Source organism: Leiobunum rupestre, chromosome 1 (genome assembly GCF_980474605.1).
Source record: "Leiobunum rupestre chromosome 1, qqLeiRupe1.1.hap1, whole genome shotgun sequence".
Lineage (NCBI taxonomy): Eukaryota > Metazoa > Arthropoda > Arachnida > Opiliones > Sclerosomatidae > Leiobunum > Leiobunum rupestre.
This window is the reverse complement of record NC_143384.1, coordinates 22,458,764-22,485,028: the sequence shown is the minus strand read 5'-3', so window position 1 is coordinate 22,485,028 and position 26,265 is coordinate 22,458,764. Positions and strand designations below refer to the sequence as shown.

Below are 26,265 nucleotides of genomic sequence, written 5' to 3'. Positions count from 1 at the left end.
CTAAAATAAATTAATGTACCAAGTTACGTTTAAAAGAACCTTTTGTAACAATTCCAATATATATATAAAAAAACCGCGATAAATAGTAAAACCCACTTATTTTTCAATAAATACATTTCAGATACACAAATTAATTAAATAAAAGTATTTAAATAAGAATTGCTTCACTAAATTATGCATTTGTACTTTAAATAATACCTGAATTTGAAATTATATTAGAATAATTATATTGTTAAACTTCTTTCATTTTTAAAAATATAGTAGAAAATGAAAGATATTTTAATTAAAACATTTCTTAATTTCTTTATTACCTAAAAATATTTACAATATTTACAAATTTTTATATTGTTTAACTTCTTTCATTTTTAAAAATGTAATTGCTTGACTTAAATAAAGCGTGAAAATTATTAGTTTCAAATGATATTTACAAATTTTATCAACTCTAAAGTCCCCCTCACACGTCTTGTAACCAAAAATGGACCAAAACGGACCGAAAGTACCCTTAAAGCGACCAAAGTCACCATTACTGGCCCTATGTACCCTATTTCGGACCATAAGTACCCTAAACTGGATCTATTAGCTTTATTGTAATGTTAAACTTCCATAGAGATTCACCTAAAAGAAAAAAAACGTGCGGTCCAATATTGGGTACATGAACCACTTACGCGCTAATGATATTAAAATGAAGTTTAAAAATATTTCCATTCTACGTCACTTTAACAACTACTTCGAATATTCCATGACGTCAAAACACTCAAATCCGTGTTTTAAATTCAAATTAACCGCGCCCCAGGAAATCCGCGCACGCGCGCTATCTCCCGCCTAGGTTATCAAGTATCATACAACTTACATAATTTCAACTTATTCCGTACGATAAAACGCGATTGAGATATACGTTTTAAGAAATACTCGTGAGATAGGTTCAAGTGTCAAGCGTACTACAATGAAATTAAAATGAAGTTTAAAAATATTTCCATTCTACGTTACTTTAACAACAAATATTCCATGACGTCAAAACACTCCATGTTTCCATTTAAATTAACCGCGCCGCGAAAACCGTGCCTCCCGGGGAATCTGCGCACGCGCCGCCTAGGTTATCAATTTTTACATCATATCAACTTATTCCGTACGATAAAACGCGATAAGATATACGTTCAAGTATCTTTCGCGATAAGCGTAGATAAATAAACAATTCCCCAACGGGTGGTCGGAATACATCCGCCACGGGTGTCCCCACCCCTGTCCCCACGTATCCCCCCGATGGCGTGGCCGTTACACATCTCTCGCCCTGATTAATCCGGTGGACGGGCGGACCGCATTTGTCCCCCCCGTCCCACTCACGCCTCAAAAATCTTCGCCGGGCTCGCGGTCTTCTCAGACCCACTTAGCCCTTGTATCTTCCTTCCTTGAATAAAAAAAAATATCATAAATACATTGACTTTTCGACGTTTTTACCCCCATTTCACCCCATAAATCCCGGATCTTGATCCCGAACCTAAACCTGAACCTGGGATTGGCGTGTCGACCTTACTTTCCTTCTACTCGTGTATTTACTTTTTTCTCAAATATCAGACTCGTCTTCGGCGTATTGAAGTGACACAGATATGGAAAACGTTTCCTAAGCATCGATTATTTTTTTACTAATTAGTAATAACCGAACCACAATATATAATAAATAATCGGTATGAAACGAAGCAGCTGCACGCAAGGGGAAATAGGTCAGTAGTAGAGCATTCGACTGCGTATAAAGGGTTCCTTAGTTCTTAACCGAAATCCCCCTTGGCAGTGGTGGGCAAAATCGCGATTTTTTTCGCATCAAATTCACCCGTTAGCTTCAGCCCGTAAAATATCAGATAATATATTTTAATACGTTCGAAGCTTTCGCACTGTGATCTGTTATTAGAAACCGTTTCTCCTGTGTAGGCTTTCCCCAATTCGTTGATACGATCGTGGCTCTAGAGATCTGCTAAGGCTTTGTTCGTTGGAAAGAAGTTCAGTTTTTTTAAGCTAAATCGAACGAATTAGTTATTTCTAAATCAAAAAGAAGATTCCCGTAAATTGATTTGTCGATGCAAATTCGAGAATTCAATTTTTGGAATGGGTAGCTGAACCTCCAGGAGTTTGAATTCGAGTTCGAGATGCGATTTTGGGAAAATTGTACTGAGGAGTTCAGAATCACAATTCAGAATTTATTTCACCTAGTGGGAACATCATTTGACGTTTTTGCTTCTACCAATAGAAATAGTTGAATCAGGATCATGATTACTATTCAGTGACTAAATATTGATCTTATCACATACAATCGGAAACATCGTAAAAAATTCAACACCGTTTGTATTCGAAAGTTAGATTGACATTGAATAAATAGCATTATAACTAGAGCATAGCGCCGAACCAAATTTTCAACGGCGGCGGCGGTTACGATAATTAGTTCGTTGGCGGCGTTGAAAAAAAATCGGCGGCGGCGGCGCCCAAGGGGAAAAACTCCCCCCACCTCAGAAATAGCGCCAGCCTTTTAATAGACCGCTAGAACTTCAACTTCTTAAAATAATACATTTTTAATAGAATGTATTTTATTAAAGGTTACATTTAAGAAAGACGTACTTTGCCGCAATACACGCTAATATCTCTGGCGTCCCCCAAAACGGGCGAAAAGGGGGGAAAAACGGCGCTTGGTGCGCTGACGTCAAAAATGGGAATTCCTCTCTCTATCAGGCTCCGTCACAGAGATCGTCTACGGCAGAGGTGGGCAAAAATAGTGAGCACTCGTTTTTGAAAATCCTGCAGTAATGAGCGAGCGCTTCAAATTCGAATTCCAGCTGCTCTTGTTCAACGAGAGGGCTAAATTGAGCAGCCTCTGGGCGAGCGCCGAATAGTTCGCTCCGGCGTTGATGGCTGACGGCGCGCTGAGGGAGATTCCCCCCTCAACGGGTTAGTTCCCTCACTTTTAAGCGCTCACCGCGCGCTGAGCGAGATCTCCCGATCTTCGGAATAGCCCCCTCACTTTAAAGCGACGCGTTAGTACCCTCAGTAGAAAGCGCTGACGCAGCGTTGAGGGAAAATAACCGAGAGAAGGAATAGTTCGCTCAGATTTGAGCGCGGATTTTGATCACGGTGAGCGACGGTAAAGTTCGTTTACGCAAATCGCTCACAGCGCGGCGAGCAAAAATTTCAAAAATCAAACATTAAACTATTACTCGGCTATGGGTTTATTATATACTTTTTTTATTAATAAAATGAAGGGTACTCTAAACGTCGGGAGTTAATGATATCTTCGATTGAATAAAATTCAAAGGTTCTTCCTAATTTATCCAACGATAAACTAGACTGCAAATATTCCGTTTAGTGTTAAAAGAGCTTTATTAAATATTAAAAGCCACAAATTATAACAATAGGCGCTAGTATACAATCTTTTGGTCTTGACAAACTTGGCAGGTGAAATGGGCTACGCGGTACGCGTTTCTTCATTTTTAGGGGATTGTGGCTCGCGCTACTTTAATCGAAAATATTAATTAATGATCGGTACCATAAAAACAAGTGGACATTTACTAACCCCTAATCGAACTCATTTGTAAATCTCCAGAATTTAATAGACAGTTTTAGCAACTACCTACAGGGGCGGTGCCAGAAGATTCTTAGGTGTAGGCTAATAATGTTTATCATTTGTGGGCCCCCTGTTCCTCAATATTGGGCCCCTCTATGTATTGACTTAAAATTCAATTTTGCAAATTCAGGTAATTTATTTATTATTTGATATTAGTGCGGTTTTTAAAATTTTACAGTATTAACTATCATCACATATTTTATTTGAATTTAAAAATCGACTTGATGTGGCCCCGTCAGATCGATTTGTGGGCCCCTATTTAAACACAAAAGTAGGTTATAGCTCTAGTTGCCTACCCCTATAACGCCGCTCCTGACTACCTACACCGGGATTTTAATCACAGTGAACGACGACAGAGTTCGTTTACGGTAAATCGCGAAGAGCAAACATTTCAAAAATTAAACTTCACATTTGACGGTATGAATAAGTTAATAATAAGATTATTTTTAATGTATATGTAAAATATAATACAATATCTGTGCATATAACCATCTTCGATTTTGTCCATTGTTTATGACATCGACAAAAATAACCATATCATCCAATGATCAAGCTAATTGCGAAGATTCACGGTTTTTAAATAATAATTTTTTTCAGGAAAAAAGGGAGGGGTTGGAATTAATATAATGGCCAGCCTGTGCCAATATTAAAACTGTTTTAGTTCCAAATTGAGGTAACTCGATTTACGCGAATTTTCTTTTTTGCCGTTTTTCAAACTTCTTTTACACTAAAAATATAAATATTACAAATAGCGGCCAATGTATAGTTACAAAGTTATCGATTATTTTCCATTTTTAAAAAGAATTACGTTATAAATTTTTATCAAATTTAAATAATATTTTTTAGATACCTGGTTTTGAAACTAATAGCGTTCTTTTCGTTTTTATTTCACACCGAATTTTAGTAATAATAAAAATGTTTGAATAATTCTAATGTCTAGTTTGTGCGGGTAACAAAAATCAACAGTGAAGAAGCTGTCAACGATCACCGTCAAGCTCAGCGTGTGGGAAGTGGGGACCCGCTGGCTGCCGGTGAGTATGAACAAGGAGGGAGGGGGGTGGCATTACCAAGGTAACCTATTTAAAGTTACTATAGACAATAGGCTATAATCACTATGCTGTAAACATTTGTGTCGCGCGAAAGCGATCCAAATCTAACGACTGACGATTATGATAAAAATTACATCATTCTTCCGAACTTCAAAAGGCCGTTATTTTATTTCTGGGGGGGGGGATTTCTATTTGAACTTGTAATAACTTACACACAAATATTTTCTTTACATTTTTCTGTTTTTATTGCTTACGATGTTACATTTTATATACAATATTGGAAATATTTCAATAATTATTTAAATCTTCGCTCTTGCTTGATACCTACAAAGATTCTCAAAAACATTGTGTGGAGCGTGTCATTTTCGCCTAATTTGGTTTGACAACAATGAAACGAAACCAAAATTAGTTACCGCCATACGCCAAACGAGGAGGCAATGAACACCGCTAATGCCCCACAATGGAACATTTTGAAAAAAAGGATCCACCGTGGAACTTCGGATGTCATTAGAAAGTGTTCATCTTGTAAAATACGGAAGCGAACTTAAAGCCTGAAACTGAATAAAAAAACTCAAGCCACAGTCGAAGTACTATAACTCCAAAACTATGGACTCGAAAAAATTAAACTTCGAAGGCGAGAAAAATTATGAACAGCTAAAGCAAAAAACACGAAAAAATTAAACTAAGGAAGGACCGAAATACGAATCGAAAGACGCAGACTTGAGAAAAGTCGACAAGAAACTGTAACGAAATGAGAAAGGAACCTACTATTTATACTATTATTGTAGAAAGGATTACGAAGCGAGGTATAAGTATAGGAAACTTCGAAATTGCCCTAGCATTGGCTATCTTAAACGGCTAAGACCCAAGGGAGGGGCGACTCATTGGCGTCAGTTCGGAATTCTGGCGTTGACCCCGTCATATGACGTTAAGAAGTACACGCTATTGTTGAAATTGAAAACTGCGAGAATGAAGAAAATGGGTTCGATGCAAAATAGAAAAAAACCTCCATCGACTGTCCCCCTATTTTAATATTTTTGTCAGGTGCAGTAACGAGTAAGTGGCGCCCTTGCTGTCTGGAATGGGCAGTGTTGGAAAAAAAAGCCCAAAGTGGGAAAAAAGGTTTGCAGAGCCAAATAGATTCTTTTACGGAGAATATTCGTGGGGGAATCCATAGCTTGACTACATGGGGAGGGGACCGTTAGGGGAAAAAATTCAATAGTGGAGGCAGAGGTAGTACGGCGGTGGCGGCCGCCACATGGGAGATTGTAAAGGGGGGTCGATACGCTCGTAAAAGAGTGTATAGGATTTTATGAATCGGGCCAAGCCGCCAATTCAATGCTTTTGAATTAACTAATATTATTCTAATGTCTGAATATGTCGGCTATAGATTCCAAGGTTCAATAATATCTAATCGGCCCGATTAGTCGCAACTTAGTAAATAGTAACACAGAATAAATAAACATTGTAAATAAATGTAGTAAAAATAGCTAATAATACCATTAGTTAATAATATTGTTACATAAGTATGACACGTCTTATTCTTTATATGCAAAACATTTACTGATAACTAGCCACAAGAGACACTCTATATAGAGGGCTTCTCGTGTATGACGTGCCCTTTATCAGCATCTCGCTAGGGGTGATTTTTTACCGTGATGACGTCACTCTGTAAATAGGTTTTAGTGAATTATTTCCATTAAATTATGGATTTATGATATTACGTAGTATTTTTATTTTTATTGATTAACGTTTTCATGTTAGTCTATCCGTAGTCCAGAAAAATATACTTTGGAGCTAACGTTCCGTAGACGCGACCCGAATATACATGGTTTTCTCCGTTTTCCTATATGGTATTTTATTATAGAATACTTATTTCGGTTTCAGAAGGGCTAGTTTTGATCTAGTCTATGAAGCTATACGACTCATTTTTAGGGGGAGTTCAGTTTAGCGAAAAGTATATTTATATATGTATATTATAAGTCAAGCCTAAATTAGCGAGTGAATGCCTATTTCGGGGAAATATTTGGTTAGTCATGTCCCGCTGCGACGAAGAGACGTTTCCTATGAGTGGTCAACCTTTCCCTTTTCGTTAAGATGCCGAAAGAGACGCCTTCGTGTCTGGACTCCACCTGCGGGTCCCAAAATTGAAACGATTGGGATAGTTTGGAAAGGGGTTGAGGTTCCACCCCCCCCCCTCTTTTCAAGCTTCAAGTTGAAAGCCGATCGCTAAAACGTAAATACAGCAAATTAGTTTTACCTATAGTTATTATTATTGTTACTAATTATTGATAATTTTTGTTTTTTTATATTTTAGGACGATTTACAGAAAAATATTTTGATATTTTCTGTAACGAACAAGAACTTGACCAAAGGCCAGATGAGCTGATGAATGCCAAGTTAAAGAACGGGGCAATGGAATTTGAACTCCAGTTGTATAAGGAGCAGTTGGACAATGCCAACAAAGCCCCCGAAGTGGCTGTAGCTGGTTGTTCTTGCGTAAAGGTCTCAAAAATTCAAAAACCAGAAGAAGCCAAATAATTGGCTAAAACCAAAACGGTCCTTTTCAGGACCACCTTCGTTTGGTCTAAAGGCCATTAGGCTGTGTGATTCTAAAATGCTGAACTATTGAACCTAAAATATATTCGCTGTTTTAATTGTTCCGTATTTTACAAGATGAACACTTTCTAATGACATCCGAAGTTCCACGGTGGATCCTTTTTTATTTCCAAATGTTCCATTGTGGGGCATTAGCGGTGTTCATTGCCTCCTCGTTTGGCGTATGGCGGTAACTAATTTTGGTTTCGTTTCATTGTTGTCAAACCAAATTAGGCGAAAATGACACGCTCCACACAATGTTTTTGAGAATCTTTGTAGGTATCAAGCAAGAGCGAAGATTTAAATAATTATTGAAATATTTCCAATATTGTATATAAAATGTAACATCGTAAGCAATAAAAACAGAAAAATGTAAAGAAAATATTTGTGTGTAAGTTATTACAAGTTCAAATAGAAATCCCCCCCCCAGAAATAAAATAACGGCCTTTTGAAGTTCGGAAGAATGATGTAATTTTTATCATAATCGTCAGTCGTTAGATTTGGATCGCTTTCGCGCGACACAAATGTTTACAGCATAGTGATTATAGCCTATTGTCTATAGTAACTTTAAATAGGTTACCTTGGTAATGCCACCCCCCTCCCTCCTTGTTCATACTCACCGGCAGCCAGCGGGTCCCCACTTCCCACACGCTGAGCTTGACGGTGATCGTTGACAGCTTCTTCACTGTTGATTTTTGTTACCCGCACAAACTAGACATTAGAATTATTCGAACATTTTTATTATTACTAAAATTCGGTGTGAAATAAAAACGAAAAGAACGCTATTAGTTTCAAAACCAGGTATCTAAAAAATATTATTTAAATTGGAAAAAAAATTATAACGTAATGCTTTTTAAAAATGGAAAATAATCGATAACTTTGTAACTATACATTGGCCGCTATTTGTAATATTTATATTTTTAGTGTAAAGGAAGTTTGAAAAACGGCAAAAAAGAAAATTCGCGTAAATCGAGTTACCTCAATTTGGAACTAAAACAGTTTTAATATTGGCACAGGCTGGCCATTATATTAATTCCAACCCCTCCCTTTTTTTCTGAAAAAAATTATTATTTAAAAACCGTGAATCTTCGCAATTAATTAATTAATTATTTAAAAATAATCTTATTATTAACTTGTTCATACCGTCAAATGTGAAGTTTAATTTTTGAAATGTTTGCTCTTCGCGATTTACCGTAAACGAACTCTGTCGTCGTTCACTGTGAATAAAATCCCAGTGTAGGTAGTCAGGAGCGGCGTTAGGGGTAGGCAACACGAGCTATAGCCTACTTTTGTGTTCATATAGGGGCCCACAAATCGATCTGACGGGGCCACATCAAGTCGATTTTTAAATTCAAATAAAATATGTGATGATACTTAATACTGTAAAATTTTAAAAACCGCACTAATATCAAATAATAAATAAATTACCTGAATTTGCAAAATTGAATTATAAGTCCAATATTGAGGAACAGGGGGCCCACAAATGATAAACATTATTAGCCTACACCTAAGAATCTTCTGGCACCACCCCTGTAGGTAGTTGCTAAAACTGTCTATTAAATTCTGGAGATTTACAAATGAGTTGGATTAGGGGTTAGTAAATGTCCACTTGTTTTTATGGTACCGATCATTAATTTAAGTTGAGAGCGCGCTAATATTTTCCTTTAAAGTAGTGCGAGCCACAATCCCCTAAAAATGAAGAAACGCGTACCGCGTAGCCCATTTCACCTGCCAAGTTTGTCAAGACCAAAAGAATGTATACCAGCGCCTATTGTTATAATTTGTGGCTTTTAATATTTAATAAAGCTCTTTTAACACTAAACGGAATATTTGCAGTCTAGTTTATCGTTGGATAAATTCGGAAGAACCTTTGAATTTTATTCAATCGGAGATATCATTAACTCCCGACGTTTAGAGTACCCTTCATTTTATTAATAAAAAAAGTAAATAATAAACCCATAGCCGAGTAATAGTTTAATGTTTGATTTTTGAAATTTTTGCTCGCCGCGCTGTGAGCGATTTGCGTAAACGAACTTTACCGTCGCTCACCGTGATCAAAATCCGCGCGTAGCTAGCGCTCAAATCTGAGCGAACTATTCCTTCTCTCGGTAATTTTCCCTCAACGCTGCGTCAGCGCTTTCTACTGAGGGTACTAACGCGTCGCTTAAAAGTGAGGGGGCTATTCCGACGATCGGGAGATCTCGCTCAGCGCGCGGTGAGCGCTTAAAAGTGAGGGAACTAACCCGTCGAGGGGGGAATCTCCCTCAGCGCGCCGTCAGCCATCAACGCCGGAGCGAACTATTCGGCGCTCGCCCAGAGGCTGCTCAATTAGAGATAGAGAAAATAAACTCGTTTGCCTTGAGTACTCGCTCACTTGAGCAAGCCGTGTTTAAAACTCTATATGCTCATTTTTCCGAACGCTCGCAACTTTTTGCCCACCTCTGGTCTACGGTACTTCCGCGCTTTAGCCTTTTAGGGCTTTACTTTGAGTTAACCCTTGCCTAATTTTTATTGTTATTTTTTAATATTCTAATACTTAAATTAAATAAAGTATAGACTATGGTGGTTTACTGCAGTGCGTACGGTTGTAATTCGGCTTATAGCAAGGGAAAGAATAGTTTTTTCAAGTTTCCTCTGGATAACCCATCGCTATTAAAAATATGGGTGTCTAAAGTAAAAAGAAAGAACTTTAAACCCACGAAGCACTCGAGATTATGTCAAAAACATTTCGAAACTAGTTGTTTTGAAACAAATACAAACGCTGAATTTCTTCAAAGTCTTGGTGTTGAAAGCACTTTTTGGCCTAAACGGATGTTAGTTAAAGGAGCAATTCCGAATATCTTTGCATACCAAAAAGAAAAGGAAACCAAACGTCCAAGGAGTCTTATATCAAAAAGGCAAAAGAAACTAGTAAGAATTATCCAGGGTTATATTATATTAAAAGATTTAAAAACGTTGTTCAATAATTTAGGAAATAGAAAACATTCTGGGTGAGGCTGAGACCGAGGCTAATACAATTGGAGTGGTGTCAAATGCAGAGATGTCAGTTGAGGAAGTTGTAACTTTGAACCCTACTCCAAATCCTATATCAATCCAGACTGATATGCAAGATGCTTTTACTATGATGGATCTACAGTTCAAATCCAGAAAAGTACAAACGGTTAAGATTAATAAGCATTTCCGTTCAAAAAGTACGCAAACTATCGAGAAAAGTCAATCTGAAAACAAGCTACCTATGCCAGAGGAATTGAAGCCCTCTTGCAGTTGTCAATCTAAGGATTATGCTAATTCTAGTACTCAATACTACTCAAGTGATATTAAAAATGAAGATTGCAACCCAGATGACCTTAATATCTCATTTTACGAACCCTCTTCGGAATCAGAGTAATGGAAAATATTTTTATATCTCCTTCCATTTAAATGTGTCTTAAACAATGCTTTATTTAAAAACAGGAGTGATTCTGACTTTGATATTGAGGAAGAGTTACCCGAAGGTCCGGCTGGAGGAAAAAAGTTCATAGTGTTTATGATTAACCTCATGCAACTCTTCACATTCTGTCGACACTGCTTTGGGGCCACTGCTGCGAAAATTAAATATATTAAGGGGTCAATGGTGTGCATCGAATCTCTTTGTGTGAATGGACACTCTCAATGCTGGTATAGTCAACCTCTCGATGGAAAACTGCCCATTGGAAATTTGTTATTAGCAGCTGGCATGTTGTTTAACGGAAACCATCCGACTAATATCATTCGAATGCTCAAAACATTAAACATTCAATGCCTTTCATTGTCAACCTACTATTTAATCCAGAAATATTATTTATATCCGTCTATAATGGAGGTGTGGAAGAAGGAAGAAGCTGATAACATTGCAGAGTGTTTAACATTGGAGGGTGACGTTAATTTCGGAGGCGATTCAAGATGCGACAGCCCGGGTATTAATTTTTAAACGTGATTAAGTGCCTCTCTGAAATACAAACAGAAAAAATATCCATTCAGGTCATAATGCAAAATTTGGGAGTTATTCTATCATGAACCTAAAAACAAATAAAATTGTCACTTTTCAATTAGTCCAGGTAACAATATACTCATTTTGAACTTACCCTCACTGCTATAAGACTATTTATAATTTCGTATCGTTCTTTTTATAGTCAAATGAAGTTGCCAACTCCAACGCAATGGAATTTGAAGGGTTGAAGAGATGCTTGAAAGTTATTGAATCTCGTGGGGTGAAAATAACAAGGTTGATAACAGACCGGCATCTACAAATTACCAAGTACATGAGGGAAACGAGATACGACATAGTCCACGAATTTGATCCTTGGCATGTTTCTAAAAGTAATAGGTCTTAATTTATATTCTAATATTATAATTGAAATAGTTAACTTGAACTATTGGTTTTTCCAGGTCTGAAGAAAAAGCTAGCTGCTGCGAGTAGAATCAAGGATTGTGCCGTAATAGCAGACTGGATCCAAAGTATAACCAACCATCTGTATTTCTGCGCTGCGAGTAACACTAAAGAGGAGAAACGAGATAAATGGCTCAGTCTTCCAAATCACATTTCAAATTTACATAAAAATCACCCAGGGAGCTCATTTAAAAAATGTTTGCATGGACTTTTGGATAAAAAAACAGAAAGAAAAAAAACTTGGATAAGACAGGGAACCTTGGCTCACCTTCAAGTAGCAAAAATTGTTGAAGCGAAAAGGCTATTGAAAGACGTTGAATTAACATCCGGATATGGAGGGACAAGTTCGCTTGAGGGGTACCACGCTACTTTGTTGTCCAATGCCCCTAAAAATACACATTTTTTTTACGAAGGAATGCAATCGAGGTCAGTATAAAATTTTGATATGTATTATAAATCGATTTACTATTCACTTCATTTAAATAGGCTAGCTTTATCCGCTCTCCATCACAATGAAAATTGTCAAAAAGATATAAAGAAATTTGGTGACGTAGACCAGTGTACGTATCGATTCTCCAAAGCCAATAAAGGAAAACCTACTTTGGTATTTCGAAAGGAGGATTCTACCTATGGTGAGATTATTAAATTTATTTGTGATATTTTGAGAAAAAAATTAAAATATTTTTAATTTTAGGTTATGTCGAAACGCTATACCAAAAGGTTCTAGAAATGAGAAAGATTTATCCCACTTACGAAGAAGCTAATAAGTCTTTGGGAAAAGATATTGCACCACCTCCCCTTTCATATTCATATGATCACCCACCTAAAGAAGAATTACTTACAAAATTTACAAGCAGATTTTGCCAAAAAAAAGTAGTTTGATGATTCTTTAACAGTCTGACTGATTAAAAAATTCTAATTTTATTTTAAATTTGTAAAAAGTTTTAAAAATGACAACCCTTGTAAATTATTTTAAAAATGAGACTAGTTTATTAAACTCCTGGAGCATTTACTTTTTCATGACAAATATAACTGAACATTTTCTAAAGAATTTGTCTAAATCTCTTATCACTAAAATTTAAACATGTAGATATCCTTGATAAGTGTCATCTGGTGAGGGAAATCTTGCACGAATGCGAGAGATAACACATGATGGAATCACTACTCTCAATCGCTCACCCAGATTTTTGTAAATCATGCCAACAAATTGCCTGTAGGCTGTATATCTGAATCGTCTAAAAACAAAAATAATAATGAAATAATTTTTATAATATAATAATAAAACCAAACTTATACATTGACAAATTATTTGTCAATGGTTATACATACGCATTTGGATCATTGTTAGGTAACCCAAGCCTTCTTATAAAGTTCCGGGCATATAATCGGTACGCTGTGTTTAAAACATAAATGTTTAGGCACACTGTCTCAAATCCAGGGTGCAAAGTAATGCACGAGACTTCTTCCATTTTATTTCTAACTTCTCTCTGCTCTACACAGCACGTACACTCATCCTCCGTTGCCATAGCTTTACAATTTGTACATCTACACCTAATTAGCATTCATTTAAAATTAATCACATGGTTGAAACCAATTAAATAATTGAAAATAAATACACTCACCAGGTATTCACTTCTGCATCTAAGCGGTGGCCATAATCATCTGAATCATCAGAATCATTTGATTCATTATAACTATAATTTTCCGATATATCAGACTCACTAGAACTACTACTATTTCTTTCTGGCTCAAATCTATATGGTTCTATTTGTTGCATCGCTAAAATGTAAAATTAAATCACACGAAATTTAGGACTACCGACCACGAAGTTTAAATTGCCGCTTAGGAAGTTTCCCGCCTGTGACGTCAGCCTTAATAAAAACACGTGACCACTAGCGTTTTCCCGTTTTGGAGTGAATCGCGTCGTCTGCTTAAATATCCCCTTTCTAATGCGAATTAAAAATTAATTACGGTCACAAAATAATAAATGAACTGTTTTTAGGATATATTATACTCTAAGCTTCACGAAAAAATAGGTTTTTATTTTTATTAAATGTAACCTTTAAAATAGGAACCACTTGTTTCCAAAACGAGAAAGAGGTAACTTTGGTTACATACTATCATATTTAACTTATTTAATCATAAGTGTGCCATAAAGAACTTTTTCTCAATGAGACCTTGTTGCAAGGATATGACGTAATTGACGTCACTTTCCAGTCGATGACGGTTTTATCGTCATCAAAAGTAGTTCTGGCGGGGAGGGAAGTTAAAACCAGTTTTACGCGACGTTAGTCCGCATTTTCTTTGGCGGCTGTGAAACAAGGTCTCATTTAAATTTTTAATACAGAGATGTTAAACAGAGGCACACTTATGAGTAACTATGTTGCATATGATACTATTAAACTAAAACATTGACGCTAGTAATAACAATACTGTACTTATTTACTACCATTTCACTAGTATTATTACATATACACTCTTTTTAGAAACGTTTACTGGGCGCGCCATTATCGTACAGACAACCAACGAGCCAGCCCTCTACCGCAGTAATTTCATCCCCCCAAAAACGGTTTTTACACACAATCCTAAGGATTTGTGTGTATTAGTCTCGTGTGTATTAGTCTCACGTACAGTGTAGCCGTTGCCGCCGATGCCGCCGATGGCGCCGTGTCACGCATACTTCATCAACGGTTAGCCTTTAATAAAGTTTTCAAATCGGAGCCCAAGAAGTTGGGAATTTGCCCAATTTACTATTTTCGGTGATTTCCTTTATGTGGTAGATATTTTGTTTAAAATTAAGTTCGATAAAGTTAAAAAAATATTATTGGATAGGTTAGGATTCAGCGGACCTACAACTTCGGTTATATCAGTAAATATTAAATTTAAGTATAGTTTTCAGGGTAATTTACGGGACCCCAATTTTCGTGGTTTTATATTTTCGCCTAAAAATCTACATATTTAAGTCCGATTTTCATGAGAGTTATATTTTTGAATAGCTGTGGTTTACATGTAAACAAGAATTGCAATTACGTTGCTTAAGTTTAATTCTAAGTAAGGCTTTTGGGCAGCGTATACGGACCCCCGCAATTTCCAACATTGTAAATCCGCGTGTTTATAGAGGACTACGCGCCCGTTTCCCTCTGGCGTTTTTCAAGGCCGTTCAGAGTGGGCCGCGCTTTCAACGTATGAGCAGAAGTAACAATTAAGTATGACACTGATCGGCCTAGTCTTCGGCGTATGACCAGAAGTAACAAATAAGTGTGATCAGAAGTAACCAATAAGTGTGATCAGACGTAACTAATAAGTGTGATCAGAAGTAACTAATAAGTGTGATCAGAAGTAACTAATAAGTTACTAGAAGAAATAAGTGTGACACTCAACGGCTGACTAGTATTAACAAATAAGTGTGATCAGAAGTAAAAAATAAGGGTGACACTGATCGAAGGAATCTTCGATGCTTTCCAAGTATGACTAGAAGTAACAAATAAGTGTAAATATGTATATATGTGTGACCGTGGATATATTTTGGTTGCGATACCAGCGTTGCAGGTTGCTGTGAATAGCTCAAACAAACTTAACACATTAGAAGGATTGTGTGTATTCTGACCGTCGTACGTATTGTTTCATCATAAATCGTAGATGGTAAGGTAATGGCGGTCGATTGGGAAAGCCCGTTTAAGTCTATAATCACAAATTATTTTATCTTTGTATCAAAGGAATTTTTGTAATACAATAGACTAGTTATTGCTGAATGCAGCTGATACGTTTCTGTACTTATTACAAAATACTAGGCGAGGCAAATCCGGAGTCCAAAGCCGTTTTCGTTTATCTCTCTCCGATCCCAGCTGTCTGTGCAGAATATCTTGGTGCAGTGGTGCCAGATCTTTTCTAATTTTATAACGCGAGTACGGTGCACCCAACAGCCTAGAAATCGTAGCACTACCAATAGAAAAATCTATGTAGTTCGAATTTAGATCTCAAAACACAATTATTGTACTTTAATAATGGAAATTAATTCGGCGGCGAAATAAAAATGTTTCGGTGGCGGCGGCGTTTCGGCGTTATCTAAATAATGGCGGCGGCGCTATCCTCTAATTATAACTCATTTTCTCAAGATAATTGGCGGGGCCGAGCTAGAGGTATATGAGCATTTGACAAGTTATATTTAATTTAAAAGGGTTAGAACACGAGCCACGCATTGTCAAGATCACACATTACGTCAGAATGTAAAAAAACACCCACACATCCACCCACACCCACAACCATACGCGCACTACATACCGCACTGGGACCCCATCGGTAAATGGATCGACCAATAGTTGACGACCAAATAAGTACCCGCTTTATTTATCAATAACTTGCGTAAAAAACCTTTAACGATGAATCGGGGAAAAAAACGTGTAGAGGTGATCTTATTCCGATATGGAAAAACCAAAAAAAAACAGAGATAGCCCAAAATTCCTAAAAGACGTGTGTCTTCATAAAACTACACATATAAGGACATCAACTTTTATTTTCTAATAGTGTGTTTCATATGTATAGTTTCAATGGAACACAACAAAGGATCTCACAAGGTCATTTCAAGACAAATTTAACACTGGAAGAGAAAAACAAAGTTAACGTCCTCATATGTATAGTTTAAATGGAAACACACAGAAGGTTATCACATTGCAGTTTAAATACAAATAATACACTTTCAGAAAACCAAAGTGGAGGTCCTTATATGTATAGTGTAACGATATTTTATAGTCGTACCATTTTTAATTGCATAAATATATATATTATAATATTGTAAGTTTAAAAATAAAAATATTCCAAGTGAAAATATAAAATATAGGCTTATCACAGATATACGGAAGGAGAGATGGGCTAGGTCATAGGGGGGTCCCTTGGGTTTCTACCTCGAGCGTCCAACGATTTCCCGTGCATTGTAGTAATTCTGTGGAATGCTTGAGAAAGAAGTTTTCCTTAAGTAGATTTTGACCGTGGAAGATTTCCAAGGGTTTTTCATGTAGATACGTTATAAAGTGTTTTATTGTAAAAATGTATCGGACTCACCTGCAAAGGTTACATAAATGGTGAAATGTGTTTGAGGATTTTCCATTAACGTCATTCGACGTCAAGCTATACCTGGTCACGTGACCTTAACCCGAGGTTTCTTAAACGCGCTCGCATAAAGAAATAAATGAGAACTGTCGTGAACTCCAACGAAACCACTCGTCTCGCAACTGTATACTCGCCACCCGAAAAGGGTTAGTCGTGATGCGTCGGACTATTACTTTAAACACGCGAACTTATTAAAAGAGCCGTTAAAGAAGTGAAATGTGTGCCGTCAAAGTCGTACCGAACAGTGGACTCTTCATTGGATTGATCACCAAGCCTTCAGGCGGGAGCCACCGAAACTATAACGATGAGTAGAACCTAATTGTGGCGGTAAACCGCATTATTAATAAGCGCACTATTTTAATGAGTGATATCACTCAGTAAGGAGGTTACGTAGTTAACATATTGTTAAAAATTTACATCTCTATAAGGAGCTCTGTATTTAGTTAAAATTCCATAAGGAATTATTAACCGTAATTCTCTAATTTTAATTAGTGACGCGTATAAGGGTTAACCCGTAATTTTAAATTAATAATTATTGGCCATATAATTAAAGGAATATTCCTGGGGGTTAGTGTATAAGTTAGCTAGTTTGAAAAGTATTAATTGGTTAGGGTTATAGGTTTTGTTTATTTTGTATTTGCTATTTCATTAATGATATTCTGTTTTGATAATTAAAACTTGTTTAATTATTCACTTGGAAATCTTGCCCTTTTAATTTAATTACTTAGTTAATATAATTTAATATTTATAATATGCCTACAATACCTAGTAAGTTGGTCGCTCGAGATAGTTCTCGCTAGAGCAACCAAAAGTTTGTTGCAATAGTTGCAATGGAACACACGAAAGGTTCTCACAAAGTATTTTCAAGACAAATTTAACACTGGAAGAAAAAACAAAGTTAAGGTCCTCATATGTATAGTTTCAATAAAAGCCACAAAAGGTTCTCAAATAGTAGTTTAAATACAAATAAAACACCCTATCAGGAAATCATAATGAAGGTCCTCATATACAGGGCCGTGCAGAGGTATCCTGGGGCCCGGGGTCAAACTTACTCGTGGGCCCCTTCGATTTTTACCCCCCCCCTTGAGCCATGAAACTTTTTCCCAACTTACCTTGATTTGCACCCCCCCTTGAGCTTCTTGGATGGGCCCTGCAGCTACTCGAAGGGTAGCCATATGAGTAGAATTAATGTAAATACATTAATTTTACCTAAATTAACATTTTAGGTAGTTATTGAGGATATTATAAATGTAATACAGGGTCGTTCTGTGTGGGAGAAAAATTCCCGGGGCGGTGAAAAACTGCCCACAAAAATTTCAAGAGGGCCCACCGCCGTGCTTCCCGGGCCCCCAAAGCAATTGCATTAATAGGACGGAATAATTGGTTTTGAAAAATTCAATACATGCTATAGTGGTTTCAATTTGGACGATCATATTTTAACAAATCTTTAAAAAAATTAATGTTAAAAAGAGCCTTCAAATCTAATTGGGCCCAAGGCCCCAAAAATCTTTAAGACGGCCCTGTTGCCAGCACCTCCATCGGATACTTTTAAGCAGAAGTGCCCAAGACTATATTTGGCAGAATTTTCTCTGTGCGGCCCTCATGTCGTATAATGGTATATCTCAGGTTCCATATCAAGGATGCCTATTTGTGAAGTGTTTTATCACGCAGCGCCTTTATTTCTTGGTTTAGATTTGTTTACACAGTTGACCAGATGTTCCATTCGCTCTTCAGTAGCAGTGCCAGGGAGTAAGCAAGATAATTCTACCAAGGGGGCCCAAAAATAATATTAGCTCAACCATTTCGCGGTTAAGTATTTATTTCCTGAAAACAATAAGCTAAAGAAGAGGCCCTAAAATGCTTCTAAACGGTCCAAATTTTAAAAACTTACTTTGCCTACCTTGCTAACACTTTCTGGCAACGCCGCTGCTGCTCTTTTACTATCCAACCAGTGCCAGTAGCCGCTTGGATTATTAAATTAAATTATATTTTTTTCTTTATAACTGTGCCCTAGTAACTTAACAATGGCCTTACTTAATTACAACTTATTTCCTGTTAAACGCAGTTTTTCACGAGTTTGGAGTGGATGTACCAAACAATGTATATTAAAAAGCTTAACCTTTTACTGTAAGGCACTTGTGCAAGATTGGTTAAATATGTGACAAAAGCTTTGTTCGTTAGTATCAATAAACAATTTAGAATTAACAAAAATATTTTTAGTTCACTAAGTAAATAATAACCTGGCGCTTTAGGATCGTCGTGTTCCCAGGGGAGGGGGGCTCAGCCCCCCAGGTTTTATTTCAGAGGAGGCCCGACCGCCCTCTGCCCCCCGGATCGTCGCCGCTGCTTGATTCCAGATTCAAGGGAAATTATCACTACGCTACTAGAAAAATCACAATCAGCAATCGATATAAAATGTAATAAAAATCGCGAGTTCGAACACTCGCTACAATTCTTTGCATTTTTGTTCTGTAAAGGAAACCATGGTCCTACTTATTTGAATCAAATTTCTGAGTTTGAATCCCTCACTACTGTTAGTCCTATCTTGCATCTCGAGTGTAATTTGAAACCCCTTAGAGTTAACATTTGAAGCTTTGAGTAATCGAAAAAATTTCGATTCGCTATTTTGAAACAAAGCCTGTAAAACTGAGCCGATCGTAATCACAAATCTAATTGCCTATCATTTCTTGGGAGATATCACGTTCATGAAAAAGATTTAAAGATTTGAGAATATTCTGCATCGAAATTGTGATTCTAATCGAAGCATTAAAGCTGGATTAGAATAGTGATTGATAATTCGATTATTACTTTAGCCAATAGTATCGCTAGTTGAACGATTTCAAATTACAATTTGTAAATATATACGTTCCAATTTGTAATATAAAACCAATAGAAGGAAATGAATCACGATTTTGCCCACCTATGCCCCTTGGTGGTTTCGCTTTCTTTTGACAATCTTGATTAAATTAATTAAATCAATTCACTTAACAACAAAGAAAATATTTCGGGCTCAAATTTAGGTGATATTAATGTATTTTTGTCTGCTGAACACGAATATGACAATAAAAAATGTTGGTTAGCTCTAGTTTTTGAGATACAGTCGAAGTGACTATTATAATAGGAATTGTCATATTTATGGTAATAATGATACTTACGCTACACAGTATCTAAAGTAATTGAAATTTGAGTTTTCTAAAATAGGGTGTAAGTTTTTAAAAATTAAAATATTTCAACTATCAACTAAATTATTAAATACTTATATATTTTTCTTATTGATAAGTCACATAATTATTTGAAAATTCAATCCGAATTTAGGCAGCTCCTCTTTCGAACCTTTTCCCCGAAATTCAATGATTCTCTGACCCTTTGACTCGCCCTAGGTTTTCCTTAAAAGATCAGCCTAATTCTCTTTAATTCGAAACTAAATTGGACGTGTTTAGAAAAAAATAAATTTCTAGACTAATACCTAGGGCACCACCCTACGCTTAAATCGTCTAGCGTGTTAAATTGCATTCAAATCAGGTGACAGGGTTACAACGCGTAGCGGGTGGTGGAAAACCCTTTATGCAACTCGAGCCAACAGCTCGCTACACTCACTCTTACACTCTAAGAAATTACCGTAATTTGAATGTAAAATAAAATATATAATTGATTATTAAAATTCATAGCTATATTAAAACAAAATTTTCAACGATTCATTTAAAATGACAGAATGAATACTAAAATCTTAACGGTCTATCGAATGTTGATTTTACGGTAAAACTACATTTCACTTTAAAGTGATCACACCGTTAGTTTCACGTTATCCTACGAAATTAAATGCAATTAACTCGTAAAATCAAAATTGCTCAAGCAATTACATATCATGCAATTCTTGAATATCATATTAGTAAAGTACTTTGCCCCCGATTAAATTACAATTATGTTATCCCCAATGATAAGATTAATTCGTAACCTGTAGGTTTTTGTAATTACCTCAAATGTCCTAATCTCACCAGACAATATTTGGATGGTCATCCCAAATTATTGTTTCATATCATGAAATGAATGACAATATTTTAGCCATACACGGAACCAACTTCCACCCAAGACAAACTCTCACATTTAAAACCCAAAGCTGGATTTAGTCAACTGGCGGTGTGTCGCCATCTGCAACCAACCAACGAACATAATTTCATTGAAGTAAACTAAAAACATCCCTAACATGATGTTGAAATCCAATTCTTAAACATAAAACACTTATAACGTACTCTGTAATTAAAATCATACCTCTAAAACGACTGAAAAATAATTTGATTAATTTATACATTTTTCATTCATTACGCACTTTTATATAAATATTCCGTTTAGAAAAATCTTCAACCAAATAATGTTTTTAAAACCTTGATCTTGCCGTTGAATTTATAGAAAACCGTTCATAATTATGAAACATCTATTCAGAACCGTAACTAGGTGTTCTGGCACTTTTGGAAAATTGAAGATTTGGCGCCCTTTCAGTGGTGTAGCAAAGGGTTGAATTTTGACCCCCGAGGGCCTTGACCAGCGCGCCCCCTATGAAACGACCTTCACTAGCAGCTGCCTAGTGTGCTCATAGGGGCGGAAAATGCTGTGAGCCCTTGATGGGGTGGCTGAGTGGTTAGCACTTTCGCCTCGCAGCGAGAGGAGCCGGGTTCAATCCCAACTTGTGGCACTGTGTAAAAACTCGGAACAACTCCTTCTACATTGAGTTTGCAAGTTCTCTCGCCACTGGTTTAAGGGGTTTCCCCTTCCATAAAAACTTGTTGAGGTTAACGCTTATAGTTAGTGTAGGGAGGTGTTGGCTCGCGTGGCACGAAGGGCTTGCCACCACCCTCTTACGCATTGTAACCCGGCCACCTGAATTAATGGCTTTAAAGGTCGCTTGATGACTTAGGCCTAAGGTGGTGCCTTGGGTATTAGCCTAGCCGTTTATTATTATTTTCCCGTCTGGTGCAACTTTTTGTACAAAGTCCGGGCCTGTGCATTAACGGCGTCGACACAACGTTTGAAATATTACAAGATTTTTTGTCAAGTGTCAAAACGATTTGTCTCTACGCTGTTAATAGATATTAATATTAGGTAAGATAGCCATCAAATACTTATAATGTTTTCTTAAATGCATCATAAAGTGTCTGTAATATGAAATTGTGTTAGTCAAATAACAATATCAATTTTACTATAGGAAGAATATAACTATATAAGAAACCAATTAAAGACCAAAATAAGTGTTTAATTTGGTTTTAATATTACATCACATTTTTTTTAAATAAAACGATTAAACCAGAACTTTTCTAGCTTTTAACGAGGCAAAGTCATTTATTATATCATCGAAGTCTATATTTTTGGCTGTCTTTTGTTCAATTGAAAGAATTGCAAAATTAGTCAGTCGTTCTTGACCCATACTAGATTGGAGATAATTCTTTATTAGTTTTAGTTTACTAAAACTGCGCTCGCAGGACGCCCCTGTAACTGGTAGGTTCAAGAATATCCTGAGAGCTATTTCAATATTTGGATAAGCGTCTTTAAGTGAATATTTGTTAGTATATCTTAACAAGTCCAGTTCGGTAGCTGCCTATAGATCCTCAAATATTCCCGTAGCTTGTGCTTTAAAACGTTCAATTCGAGTTACTTATTCCTCAGCATTTATATCCTTTGAATATTTAATACCAAAATCGGCAGCACAGTTTTTGAGGAAACTCATCAATCTATCATAAACGGCGTTAATTTCGTTCTTAAAGTTTTGTTCAGGTGTGAAAACGTAACCATCTTTTGTCAAGTCAGAGCTCAAAGCCTTTGCCCTTTTCCGCCTTCTATCCGGAAAAGTATGTTCAATACCCATTACATCAGCATAATCTATCACGGAATCTATGTCTCCATCACGCATTGTTTGAAAGGTGTTTCTAAGACCTCTTAACATCGTCGACGCTTCATTAAGAGAAAAACGTTTGCTCTGAACAGTTTTGTTTATTTTATCTATGTTCGTTAAAATTCTATTCCACAACTGTAAAAGGCTTAAGAATCGAAAATCAAGCTGTTTTATGAGAGCTTTCGCACCAGAAACTGTGTCCGAGTTATATTACTTGTTGTTTGTCATTTCGTTTAATATTGAGAAAACATCAGTAACTTTTTTTAGAGCAGCTACTGCATTGTTTGGATGACCACCTCGTTTCAAAATGACTCTTAAGAATGATACCAAGTTTATCTACTAAAAATTCCAATCTACTTGTTGGAAGCACTGAAAAAATTAAAAATATTTTGCACAATACCAAAAAAAGTCACCATCATAGGCGACACACTAGCTGAATGTGTTCCAACAAGGTTCAAGGTATGGGCAGCACAGGGAACAAATCTAGCTAGTTCATTTATTTGGGATATTTGAGCTTGAAAACCGTGGTATTTTCCGGCAATGTTGGCACCATTATCATATCCTTGCCCCCTACAATCCTCAATATTCAGTCCATCAGACTTTAGTTTTGTCAATATTTCAGCCGAAAGGCCTTCTCCAGTTTTTAAATGAGTCTCGACAAAGTCAATAAAACACTCTTCTATGTTACACTGACCATCTAGTATATTAACAAATCCTATCATCTGAGACATTTGCGCAACGCGCCCGCTGTCAGATCTGCAGTCCAGTAAAATTGTGAAGTATTTTGCTTTTTTAATTTTTTCCAAAATTTCAATTCGGCCTTTATCAGTAATTAATTTTGATATTTCGTTTTGAATAACGGGTGAAAAGTAGGACGGTGCTTGTTTCACTGATTTTAAGTAAGCACTATGTTCTGCTAGTTGTGGATGGTAATGACTTATGAGCTCCAAGGTACTCAATAAGACCCCACAACCAGGCTGTCCAATGACTTCCGTATTGCCCCTTAAAGCCAAGTTATTTTTCGCACAGTGTAGAATTACATCCACAATAACCTTTCAAATGTTGCGCCACTTGTGCGTTTCCTTTTGTACAGAGTTTTGCATTTCCGAGTCCAAAGTTTTCCCATCTTTCAAACGTTTTTCGAATTCTTTTCAGGTCCTGTAGCATATTCGATCGGAAATAGAATTTTCATGTACTTGAAGAATAGGTTTAAATGTTTCCAATCTTGAAACCCTTGTAGAGGATCCGCAAAGAACAAGAATGACCAGATATTCGACTTCTTGTAAAAAGCAAACAGGGAAAGCCAAACAGTGCATTTTTAGATTGGCTATACAATAGCCACTGTTGATTGACACGTTCACTGTTGGAAAGAACTTTATAGAACCACTTTTTATCCAAACGTCTACCTTTATCTGATTCGGGAAATCTGAAACTGGTGAAGTCGATAGTTTTTGGACCATACTCAACAAGTTGTATACGAAATATGTGGTATTCTTGGCGACTTAGTAAGATCTTCATAAATAATATCTTCTGGTTTAAAATGTTTACCTTGAGATTTATAATCAGAAGATATATTATCCGCAACTAAATTGGGGTAAATTGTTGTTGTTGTTGTACTAGAACTCGAACAAGCCATAGTTTCACTTTCATAAGATATCTCATGTTCAAGCTAGAGCTGTTTTTGAATTTCTTTTTCTTCATTGGATTCTGCTGAATTATCTTTACTTTCAGAGTTTTATGTTCTTTTGTGCCTCGCCATTTTTCTGGATTTGAAGCATCCTTTTCTCTTTTCTTTTTCTGCTTTCTAAATGCACTTTCAGGCGCTTTCTTTGGGCCCATAACTATTAGTACAGTCATTTTAAAGTTTCACCTAGAACAAATTGATAGATAATTTTTCTCTTCGGTTTCTTATAGATTTTTGAGCTCTCTTTCGCGTAGGGAAGCGTCCCCTCCTGTCCCCCATGTGCATTCGCCGCCATTTTGGAAAATGGCGCCCAAAATCTATAAAAATGTTTATATATTTTGGTCTATTTCTCCTAGAGCTATGGGAGTGGTCTCAAACGCTTCGTCGAGGTCATTTACATACTAAAAACACTTATTTCAAAATAAAAAAGTAGTACCAGGCATATTAACTACATTAAAAACTACCCCTCATGAAGTAAATGACCGCAATGACTGGGAAAATTTTATTTTTTCGGTAGTATGTCTTTGTGTAATAAATTTATTTAAATAGTCAAACTTAATTTTAATTTAAATAATAACAAATGGAATTAAGAAAAAGTTAACTTTATTTAAAAAAGGATTAATACTTTATAATCTTAATACGTTTCATCATCATAATCAGTATCATATTCGCGTTGACTATTTTCGGTACAATTATTTGAACATGTCATACCCATGCATCTTTTGCATAAGGATGAACGCAATTAAAAAGTGAAACTTTATTTTGCAGTCTTTTATCTTTGTGCAGTATATTAAATGCCTTCTTTTTCCCCTTGCAGTATAACGCTGAAGTTGTATCGCAACCTGTAGCGGCGTGTAGAAAGAGCAAAACGTCCTTCGTGCTTCGAAGCTTAATTTGCATTTGCTTTATATCATACACTTTACTATCAGCGTTCCCGTGGCCAGGTTTGGAGAAAAAGAGCAAATTTGTTTTTTGTAGGAATCCACAGAGCTAATAGTAATGCCAAAATGTCAGTATCCCCTCGAACAACAGCGACGCTTCCGTTAGTAGGAAACTTCGTAAATTCAATGGCTGTTTTTACAATCAATTTGTCCGCATCACCCAGTGGCGCCGATCGCTTTTTTTCCCAATGGGGGCCGAAGGTCACTAATAAACTTGGAATGAGGCTGCTGGTAACACTTTCTTGCTACGGATGCTTTAAAGTAAATGGCCTTTAATATCAGCAGTTTTCCCAATGGGGGCTTCGGCCCCGCCGCCCCCATGGGATCGGCGCCACTGGCATCACCATCCGCTTGCTTGACAATGAAACCGGATTCGTGGAGTTTTTGAGTTAGTTTAATTATAAGAGACTCTTTATTCTTTGTATTTCGAAGAAAGCTTTCTTGACTAGTAGGAGCTAAAAATTATCCTCGATGGTTATTTCAGCCGCGATTGCTTTAGATGATCTCCTCCTTTGCTCCTCTCCTTTTGTTGAGAGTTCTTCCTTATACCCATCAAAGACGACAACAGCATTGGCTGTGAAATGCGCTTTAACGAAGTCAACATAGAGTTGAAAGATATCGTTGAAGGTGATTGAACGTGGCCATACTACTCGGTGGAGAAGAAACCCTCCGTCTACCACAACTTGGGTAAAAGCTGGAACTGCCGACGTTGTGTTCGGCTGAAATGTTTCGAGTATCTGGGCTAAAAACGACTTTGTTCGTTTTCCTAAACGATATCTCACCAAATAAGGACGGAGCCGTTGGAGAAAGTTCGTACGCTAAATAGATCTTAAGGTCAGCACCTCTCTGCAAGGCGCAAGCGATTCTATTGAACAATTGTTGGTGATTAACTGGGACTTGTTCGTTTCGTATCGAGATTACACTCTTCATTACCGCGAGGGACTTCACTTTGTCATTCCGTTTCAGTTTATGGAAGTTCTTACCGTTCATT

At 36.6% G+C, this 26,265-nt stretch overlaps 1 protein-coding gene and 1 long non-coding RNA gene across 3 annotated transcripts in view; both read left to right on the top strand.

Annotated features, from left to right (window-relative positions):
- Positions 1 to 26,265, top strand: part of LOC149961356 (uncharacterized) — a 421,639-nt gene that overhangs the window by 15,109 nt on the left and 380,265 nt on the right. The gene's annotated exons all lie outside the window — the stretch shown is intronic.
- On the top strand, positions 9,811 to 12,541 carry LOC149961359 (uncharacterized). The gene is made up of 8 exons (XM_090155637.1): positions 9,811 to 10,161; positions 10,223 to 10,635; positions 10,705 to 11,186; positions 11,251 to 11,327; positions 11,403 to 11,589; positions 11,659 to 12,085; positions 12,146 to 12,291; positions 12,354 to 12,541. Exons 1-8 carry the CDS (start codon positions 9,811 to 9,813, stop codon positions 12,539 to 12,541), a joined length of 2,271 nt encoding a protein of 756 aa, XP_090011763.1.

Coding starts and splice junctions, on each gene's coding strand:
- LOC149961359 (XM_090155637.1), top strand. CDS start 9,811: ATGGTGGTTTACTGCAGTGCGTACGGTTGTAATTCGGCTTATAGCAAG. Junction 10,162..10,222: donor CAAAAAGGCAAAAGAAACTA/GTAAGAATTATC, acceptor TCAATAATTTAG/GAAATAGAAAACATTCTGGG. Junction 11,187..11,250: donor TTCAAGATGCGACAGCCCGG/GTATTAATTTTT, acceptor ATATCCATTCAG/GTCATAATGCAAAATTTGGG.